Source organism: Misgurnus anguillicaudatus, chromosome 24 (assembly GCF_027580225.2).
Source record: "Misgurnus anguillicaudatus chromosome 24, ASM2758022v2, whole genome shotgun sequence".
Taxonomy (NCBI): Eukaryota; Metazoa; Chordata; class Actinopteri; order Cypriniformes; family Cobitidae; genus Misgurnus; species Misgurnus anguillicaudatus.
The window spans coordinates 3,829,785-3,840,571 of record NC_073360.2 but is presented as its reverse complement, the minus strand read 5'-3'; the positions used below and the strand labels follow the sequence as shown (position 1 = coordinate 3,840,571).

The 10,787-nt window shown below is 43.1% G+C and overlaps 1 protein-coding gene across 1 annotated transcript; it reads right to left on the bottom strand.

Annotated features, from left to right (window-relative positions):
- LOC129437429 (olfactory receptor 6N2-like) lies at positions 1–1,386 on the bottom strand. The gene has a single exon (XM_055195555.2). The coding sequence runs from the start codon at positions 916–918 to the stop codon at positions 1–3; it is 918 nt and encodes a 305-aa protein (XP_055051530.2). The 5' UTR covers positions 919–1,386.
- Positions 1,387–10,787: the final 9,401 nt, after the last annotated feature.

The following is a 10,787-nucleotide window of genomic DNA, read 5'->3' as shown; positions in this document are numbered from 1 at the left end:
CTACCTGGAGACCTTTATTGAGCAAATAATTTTTTTGCGAATATCAGTGAAATTTAAAGCATAAACAAGAGGGTTTAGGATTGGTGGTACAACAAGAAACTCCAGTGAAATAAAGACTGACAGCCCTGTTGGCATTTCTAAGTTTACAATGCGACTTAATGTGATTTCACAAATAATGGCAATTGAGAAATTTAAAAGAATCACTATGTGTGGAATACAAGTTTGATAAGCTTTGCTTCTGAACTGTGATGAGCTTTTTTGACAAATGATAAGAATTTTAACATAAGAATATATTATTAAACATAATGGTATAACAGCAGTTATAATCACCATAAAGAAACCCCAAACATTAATAATTAAACTGTTTGCACATGAGAGCTTAACAATTTCATAATTGTGACAGTACACCTTCCACAGTTTGTTACCACACATTGTCAATCTGGAAGTTAATAAAGCAAAGATAGCAAGACAAAGCATTTGAAAAGTCCAGTGTATAGAAATTAAAACAGTTAATACCGTCAAAGTAACTATGTTATGGTATTGTAAAGGTTTACAAATTGCAACAAATCTGTCAAATGCCATTAACATTAATGTTGCAAACTCATTTGCTAGATATGAGTAAATGACAAAACTCTGGATGAGACATGCTTCAGGGGAGATTGTGTGTGTATCAGACAGCAAGTCTGACATCACCCTTGGAAAAAAGGCAGCTGTACCATACAAAGAGTTAATAGACATAAATGAAATCAGAATGTACATGGGCTGGTGTAAAGTCCTTTCCAAACATATTGCAAGAATAATAAGGACATTTAGGATTATGATCACACAGTATAAAACAAACCCCAAAGTGAACAAAGCATATCTTATATGCCCAATATTTTCAAACAACATAAAGTGAAAATGTGTTTTATTTTCCATTAACACAGAATGGCTTAATTGACCTCAGATTGTCTCTTGCCACAGTTCCCCTTTAGCTTGATTACTGGGGTCCTAAAGACGAAAACATCAAGACATTAAAGACAATTTACTGAACTGCTAAACAGGGTCTTTAAAAGAATTAATGACATGGCAGTATGTTTTTTTCTGTAAACTTCTTTAAATTAATTCCATAAACAGTATATAAATAAAAATTACTAGGGGTAGGCATTTTGGTAATTTTACAAAAACAAAAATGTATCAACTAAAGATATCAACATTGTGTCATTGCCGGTATGGTATGTCTGGGATATTCCTTGTAATGACCATCTAAGCATCCTTGAATAAACTAGTTACTTACTTCAGATGGTGCTGCTTCTGTTGTTTTAGAGGAGCTTTGGGTCACCAGTATATGCTTGGATTTTTATACCATGTAACATGTCTCAGAAGACATCTCTGTGACAACCCTTCTTTTGAAATCATCAAGCAAACTTTTGTTGATATGTCTTATTGCTTATGTCTTTATGATTATAATCTTGAGAATAATTTCTAGACATCCATCTAGGCCACAGGCAGAAATACTCGGGAAAGATGGCTAGTTCATTACAGGGCATCATTACTTTGAATGGTGCCATGGACAACATCTAGATAATTAATTATTTTATTGAACACTAAAGACTAAACTTTCCAAAACTCTGACCTTTCTTGCATTCTTTGATGCAAAGTCATCAATTACTTCATCAAAATAAATCTGCCCAGCAGTGTTGGGAACGTTACTTTAAAAAAGTAATTAGTTATAGTTTCTAATTACTTCTCACAAATAGTAACTGAGTTAGTAACTGCGTTACATTATTGTCACGGCCGGGGGCGGACCCAAGATAGCTAACAGGCCACGCCCCTTTCTAACTTCCACCTCGAGGAGGTTCCCAAAACAACTCCAATGACCAGACAGACAAGTATACTACGTTTAAAAATATATATCTTTATTGAAATATTTAAAAGAGAAAGGGGAAGGGGAAAGGGCAGTTAAAACTAATAAAACTTCTTTTTGTCTCCAGGGCAAGTTGGACCAGGGAATAGGGACAGGGGCTCCTTTATGGCTTAGTCCTTGAATCCGTGGCGCCCTCCGCTTCCTCCTGGAGGCAAACAGGTAAAACACTATTAGTGACTAAATTTTCCACACGGGACTCATGCACCGTATACCTTCACCCGTCTGCTTACGCCTTCAGGGTGTCGTGGGGACTGATGGGTCGAGTGTTGCGGAGCCGAACGCTTCCCTGGCTCTCCCTCCTGGCTTGGACAACTGGGGGGCCACGAGTTGGGGCGAACTCTCGATGAGGCTCCGCACACACCAAAGGCTTCTGTGGAATAAATACCAAAAAGAATGCCGTGACCTGAACTCCGTACGGTGTACTTAATTTGCTACTCACTTGCACGTAGCGCTGGGCTTCACCACTGTCTGCTTCGAAAATGAGGCGGTTAATACTGACACACAGGGGGCCGATAGGTCTAGGCTCCTCTTCACACGGGGCGCGAGCCACAATGTGTTGTTCCTTCCTCACGAGCCGTCCGAGGCGGGGGCAGTTCTAGACACTACAGACACTGCACACACAGCAAGCTTTGTGTAAACACCAAATGATAAGTTCACTCACCCCACAGCACTCGGCACACTCTCACGTGAATTTCTAGGCTGGACCACCTGGCCTCGACCGGTCAGTGAGGCCCGTTGAGCTTCGCTCCCACCGCAGGAGAAACAGTATGGTGATATAATGGAAGAAATCAGCACAACCCCTGTATGCTATTTGCTACCCGTTTGGCTCACCCACGCTTCTTGTATCCACAGGGCCAGATGACCTACAGCAACAGCTCCCACGTCGTTTTCCTGTTCGCACTTCCGGTTATCTCACGGCCCTCCCACGCTTCCCTTCACAGTGGGGCCAGGTACCTTTAACACTCAGAATACACAATGGCAGCCTTCTATCAATACAACATACACATACACCAGCGGTTACTCACTCGTTGAATCTCGCAACCTGTTTGTACTTCCGGTTGTTACGCGGCTGACCCACGCTTCCCTTCACAGTGGGGCCCAGCACCTTTAACACACTCAGAATACACAATGGCAGCCTTTGGTCAATACTGCATGCACATACACCAGTGGTTACTCCCTCGTTGTTTGTACTCAAAATCTGGGGTTCAACTGCACTCGTTGGTTTCTGAATCATCACATTCACAAATACATCCGTGTCCAAACCTCTTCACCTAGTCACCTTTTGCCTCTTTCCTTCCCCAAGGGATCAACGCAAATCAACACGGCAACCCACACAGCAGCGAACACAGCGTGCACAAAGTACACCAAACAGCTCTCTTCTGGTCTCTTCAAAGGCCTTTTTGTACTCTGCTTATTCCCCTGATGGACCTATCAGGAATCGCTGTGTCAATCGCCCTCACCTGCGCGTAATTCGGCTTGATTTTGTGTTCGGGGAAACCCCGGGAATTCCGGTGTTCAGGGTTAGTTGTCCGGGCGGAACCATCGCCGGGCGGAACCCATCTTCCACACTTTTGGTTCCGCCCTCACAGATCGTCACCTGGTGACATTATTATTTAAGTAATTAATTACCAGGAAAAGTAATTACTGCGTTACTTAAAAAAATTCTAATATTTAAAATAACTTGAATGTCCCTTACAAAATTAAATATGTTAAATGACTAAAATGGATACTAAAGAGAAATCACTAATTTTGTGTCAGCATGTGACGATGTGAGGTGCTTTATTAGATCAGAATTACTTGCCACAGACGTGAAGAAACTTTTTCTTCATGGGCATAAGTTGCACATTACACAAACATTCTTGCCTTTCACCTCAACAATGGAAAAGTAGTGCTTTATACTTTGTGTTTGCGACTGCTACCTTTGAGCATGTTGTACTTGCCATCACCCTGTCGCCGGTGTTTTCGGAGTGATTGCTGCGCGATGACCGGGCTGCATGTCAGTTCTTTGAGATGGGGCACAGCAGCAGCACGGCTGCTCGTTGAGAAGGGAAAACGACACGTATTTTCATGTCAGTCTACAAAAGTCTCTAACCACGCCAAAAAAGATTGCTAGATTTGTCCTATAAAGTTGCTAACGTGATAGAAAGTTGCTAAATCTAGCGACAAAGTGACAAAGTTGCTCAGACTTTTTTACACTGCTCGCTCGGACTCGGGCTGTGCGAGTGTGCATGTCTGTTTGTGAACTCTGCCTCTGGTTGGCTAACGATGGAAATTAAGCCAATCATCATCAGCTATGTAGTTCTCCCACCCCCTCTAACACGCACACCAATCATCATCAGTTATGTTTCTCAACACACACACATACACACACACATACACACACACAAGAGAAAAACAGTGTTTGGCTGAGAGCGCGAGCATACACGGGTGAAAATCACTGCAGTGAGATCAATTTTAGTAACGCGCAGCATTTTAATGTCAGTAACGATAACGGCGTTATAACAGGGGGAACAGTAATTTATTTGATTACTCGTTACTGAAAAAAATAATGCAGTTACTAACGCCAATTACTTATAACGTTGTTTTTCCATCACTGCTGCCCAGAATTTGCATGGTTATTACTGTTACCCTAAGACAGTTGTCTCCAACATGGTTCCTGCGGAGTGTTGACAGCTAAAGCACATTCTAGTAATAGCCTCAATTTTAATCTGTACTAGGAAACTCCTATATAAACCACTGATTTTTGGATGTACCTATTAGTTCCACCGAGGGTAAACATCTAATTCCACCAAGTTAGGATACTTCCGTAATGATGTCACACGTCGGGGCTGGCTGCTGCTATAATAAAGCCACGCCCCTTTTAATTTCCACCTCGAGGAGGTCCCCAAAGCCAACCCAATGACCAGACAACACAAGAGCACGTAAGCATAAAAACATAAACTTTATTTAAATTAGTTAAAATGAATATGGGAAATGGGGAGGGGAAAGGGATTTAAAACTAACTCTTCGTTCTGCCCTCCAGGTGGGCCGTGATCAGAAGAGTGAGGGGGGGGGGGGGCAGATGGAGTCAAGTGTCTCCTTTCTCCCTCTTTGCAGGCGGCCGCTAGAACACAGAAGATCAGTTTATTGTACTTCGATGGACTCCCTCTCACCTTTTCTGCCGGGAACGACGTACGGTATCTGCAACACAGGTAAGGTTTTGCTTGTTTCTTTCTCCCATCTCTTTCTCCACAGGCTGCGGGTTGGAACACAAGGAGCACAGTAAGTATGGTGAAGGTAGGTTTCTCTCGTTCTCTTTCTCTCGACAGGCTGCGGGTTGGGACACAAGGATCGGTTATTCAAACTGCTGGGTTTCTCTCACCTCTCCACTTGGGACGACGTACAGTAAGTACGGTGCAGGTAGCTTTCTCTCGTTCTTTTTCTCTCTACAGGCTGCGGGTTGGGACACAAGGATCGGTTATTCAACTGCTGGGTTTCTCTCACCTCTCCACTTGGGACGACGTACAGTAAGTATGGTGCAGGTAGGTTTCTCTCGTTCTCTTTCTCTCCACAGGCTACGGGTTGGGACACAAGGATCGGTTATTCTTCTCTCACCTCTCCACTTGGGACGACGTACGGTAAGTACAGTGCAGGTAGGTTTCTCTCATTCTTTTTCTCTCTACAGGCTGCGGGTTGGGACACAAGGATCGGTTATTCAACTGCTGGGTTTCTCTCAACTCTCCACTTGGGACGACGTACAGTAAGTACGGTGCAGGTAGGTTTCTCTCGTTCTCTTTCTCTCCACAGGCTGCGGGTTGGGACACAAGGATCGGTTATTCAACTGCTGGGTTTCTCTCACCTTTCCACTTGGGACGACGTACAGTAAGTACGGTGTAGGTAGGTTTCTCTCGTTCTCTTTCTCTCCACAGGCTGCAGGTTGGGACACAAGGATCGGTTATCCAACTGCTGGGTTTCTCTCACCTTTCCACTTGGGACGACGTACAGTAAGTACGGTGTAGGTAGGTTTTCTCGGTATTCGCTTCCCCTGTTCTACTTCACACAGTAACACTCTTAGTCAGATGGCAGTCAATTTATATAGACACTGTTTTTGGGTGAAATGTGGTGGACTTACAGTGACCGGGCTCTCTCAATTTGCCAGATTTTACGAGGCCGTTTAGTGATGAAACGTCGGGGGCAAAACCTCCCAACAGCTGCTGCGGCTGCAGAGGGGAAATTACTACGCTGTCTCACCGAGCGCTGCCCTCTCCTCTCCACTTCCTAGACTGTAGAGCACTGGACAGGGGCACCCCTTTGAAGAGGCTTCGGGACAGACAGGATCTACTCCACCTCACTCTGCAACAGTAGGCGTTATGTAGATGTATGTACAAGCAGCATTAATCTTTAATTGTACTCACACAGCCTCTAGCAGTCCAACTCCTCACCACCACTCTGCGGGACACCCAAATACAAAGGACGACTGCTGACGAACACCACAGTAATACTGTACATCCAGGGCTCACTCACAGCATATGCCAGGTAATAAACATCCGGAACCGGCAGCCTTTTCGTTCTCCCACGGCGAAGTTAGCGAAGGCGGGGGTTTTCTGACAATACACACACAGCATTACACAGCACCACGTTAAAGTGAAATTTCCACAGCAACACAGACTCACCCACCGCACTCAAAGTGAACATAAAGGGCGCCCCGTCTTTCTCCACTTCGCCGGAGTCCGTTTGACGGTGTTTAACACGGCCCAGTCAACATTCACGCCGCTGTGATTCAAGCCCCAGTTTGTCCTCCTCCGGCTCACCCACCACACTGTTCAGGGGTAGGGCCATCCTACTTTTCCCGGAGTCGTTTGCTACAAAACATGTTAGTATACAGTGTGTCCCCAAACTCAACGTTGCATACTCACTATCACTGCAAGGTCTCCTCTAATGTTCTCCTCTTTGATCCACACAGGCGATTACTTCCAGCCACACATAATGAGGCGTTTCTTCCCCCAACAGGGTTGCACAGCAATTTCACTTATGCCACAATATCCTCAGTATAGCAAACACTCATGCTAAACTGCTTCTCCTTTTGTTCCGTTTCAATTTCCAGTAGTCTCCAATCGTCTTCCAGCCACTATGGTTTTCTTCGTCCCACACAACCACACCAGCTTCAGCCTGGGAGGAAAACAGCCCAACAACAAGCACACCCAAACAGCATCAAAACGAGCCCAACAACTGAACGCAAACTGTGATTTTAGATGATCCTTTATACTCCCCTGCTCATAGTTTTCTCCAATCATCAGCCGCTAGTGTTAACTAGACACACCTGTGTTTAATTCGCTGATTTTCCGTCTCGCGCGTTTATTGGAAGTTCCGGTGTTCGTCTTTTCCGGTCCGGGCGGAAACACTTCTGGGCGGAACCAAACTCTCCAAATTTTGGTTCCGCCCCTGGAAAGATCGTCATCGTGTGACAATGATACCAATTCGGATGTATCTTGCTGAAGTGATATTTCCGTGGTACATACAGCCTTTTGTTGACATGGCAGGTAACCCCATTGAAGATTTTGTCAGGGTACCTTTTCACACCTACAGAGGTACTTGCATTTCACACCTTTGCACAGTGCTGGTGTCCCCATTGGTGTTTTTCTCAACATTGATTGGTTGCTTTAAAAAACACTTTCCTGTTGAGATGATTTGATTGGTTACACTTTGTATGTAGCCCAACCCCAGCCCTCATAGCTTAGTGACCTGATTGGTTATGTGCCTGCAATGCAGATAGACAACAACCCCCCCCCCCCTTCACATACTTTACATGATACACTGCAATACAGCTATTTTTGGTTTTTGGATCTGTCTGGCACTTGAAAAAAAAATGCATTGTCTGTTTGTCTTCGTTCATAACTTGAAAAGCAGTTTTGGTCACTTTATCAGAAAGTTGTTTCTGTGTGCTGCTTGTGAAACAAAATAAAAGTTAACCATTTGTTGACTACCTGATCAAAGGGGTATTGCACAAAAGCAAGATAACGGATTAAGCTGGGATTTTCCAGTTATCCTGGCTGAATTTAGCCCTGACTCGGTTGCATGAAGGGAGGCTAAATTAATCTAGATGAAGTTACTATGGAGATTTACTCTTTGCAGCTAGCCTGCTCCAGAGCAGGCTAACAACCAGGCTAAGATTAATCCTAGTGATTGATTAAATTCAAATAATGTATTAATCCCAGGGGGAAATTGCTTTAATGTTACAATTATAGAAAAAAAAAGAAATTAAAGAAGAAATAAAAACATAATTATATGCCCATCAATGATTTAAAAATTAATAGGTAAGAAATAAAAAAATTATAAACATATAAAAAAGGGTCATTTACTTTAATAGTGAATTGTCCCAGCACTTACAAAGATGAGTTATACAGCCTAATGACCACAGGTATAAAGGATCTTCTAAAATGCTCAGCAGAACACTTAGCAGTGATCAGTCTCTAAATGTACTTCTCTGGTCGGCCAGCACCCTATGTAGTGGGTGAAAGGGATTGGTCAGAATTTAATTAAGTTTCGACAGTATTCTTCTCTCAGCCACAACATGAACAGAGTTCAGCTCCATACCATGTACAGAGCCAGCCCCTCTAATTAATTTGTCCAGTTTATTTCTGTCCGCCACCTTCATACCAATTCACCAAGCTTCATGAAGCTCACAGCAAATGTAATATTGGAAGCTTTAGTTTGGGGGTGGGGTTGAAATCCACTTTCATGCACTGAATGATCCCATATTGAGAGCTTCTTGGTATTACAGAGACACCAGCATGTTTGCTTCTTAGCAGGTGGCATTTTAATTGTTGCCTTTTCCTAATATTTTACTTAAAAAATTCTCCATATGGTCAAATCATGTACATAACTCTTATAATAATTCAATGATGATAAATTGTTATAGGAAAAAATAGCTTTTTTAAGATAATGCACACTTTTTGCAAATGTTTGCAGTTTCATGATGAATTTTTATGAGTTGTACAAATTTTTGCATCAGTGATTCTGTGATCGACCCCGTGGTCTGTTTAAGAATGCCGTGAACGTTCACTTATCCTAGCTAGCTACACCTGGCTTGAAATAGCTGCGCATTCTCATCCCGGCTTAGCAATCGTGCAACAGACTAAGCCAGGATGGGCTGATTAAACTAGGTCAAACTGGGCCTTTTCTGTTATCCTGGCTTTCTTAATTCTACTTTTGTGCAATACCACCCTGGTCCCCAACCCTTGTGCACACACATAGATGATACGACTATCGTTCGACTATAGAAAGATTCAACGATTCTGATTCGAAAATATATATCTGTAGTCAGTGACATCCCTTGAAAAAAACGCATATCTACATATTAGCCCAACACTGCTTATTTGGAACCAAGAGGTAGTGGCAATTGCTGTAGTTTCTGTCTTTTTAATCCATTTTCGAATGTCCATGGTGAAATTAGTTAATGTGATATAAAACCTTGAAATTATGAAATGTACGCTTCGCGTTATCTTCTGTTCCTTGATCCATTTTAACAATGTTTGCTTTCCTTAGGCATAGGCGGGAGACATGGGACCAATGGAAAATTGAATGAATACCCTCCATTCAATTTCAAAACTGTTACAAAGTATTTCCAAATACCATATAATTTGCATTAGTTACTCTTTCCCTGCCAGTGAAGGAAAACAAATCAAGTTTTGCATGAAGATTGGTAAGAGACAGAATTGTTTCGACGACACAGACCAGAATTATGTTCACATAACCCAAAGCATATGACTCTCTATTAGGGCAGTGGTTCCCAAACTTTTTCAGCGTGCGGCCCCCCTTGTGTATGGTGCATTCCTTTGCGGCCCCCCAAAGAAAATTTGTGACAAAAACCTTTTTAATAAAAAACATTAAATTATACAAAAAAAGTAGTGCTTTTGTTAGTAGCCTTGTTTTTTTAGGTTTAAATACACAGAATTGATGATAAATGAATGTATTTCATAAAATGTCATAAAACTGGGGCACCCTGGCACCATCTCACAGCCCCCCATTGAAAACCACTGTATTAGGGCACGCTGCATCTTCATTTCACCACAAATTTACATGGGGGGGGGTGAGGGCGCTGTTGAGTTCGGGAGGGCAAAGGCTGCTTAAAGGGACACTTCACCCATTTGCATTAAGCTGTGTATAGTTAGAACTCCAGTCATGTTTTTGAATGGTCATGCATCATTTCTTCAGTTGCCGCTGAGACGGGAGAACTACAGATTTCAGTGTTACACATCCTTCTTTCAATGATGTAAAAATCATCATTTTGCATCATTGAAAGAAGGAAGTTGTGACGGATGTCAGCGCCAACGCTCCCGGTACTTCCCATTCACCCGAGTTCTGACTACATTCCCCATCATGCACTGGGTCTATTTAACCTGGGACTCTGCCACTTGTACTTTGCGAAGTCTTGTTTGCCCTAGCAGCATTACTGAGCGTTTTCCCTGTGTGTACCCGTGTTTGATTTCCTGGTGTTATTTTGGACTGTCTCTTGGTTTATTGATTCTTGCCGCCTGCCCGAACTTGGACTGGATTACGTTTACGACTGCTTTCTGCCTGCCCCGATCTTGGACTGAATTACATTTATGATTGATAGCTGCCTGCCTCGAATCTGGTCTGTATATCTGTTTATGCTAACTTGGATGTGCCCTCTGTTTACTACTGTTTGCTGTTTATATACATCAATAAAGAGTTGCAAATGGAACCTAACCTGTCAGCTTCGTCACAGAAGTCTTCGCCCCCACAGGCTCCAGCAACCGTGGCACAGCTTTCAGGCGAGCTGTCCACACAAGCAAACATCCTGGCGGCTCATCAACATCAGTTAGTCCGGCTAACATCTCTCACGGAGGAATTAGTTCGCTCTGTGCAGAGCTTAGCAACA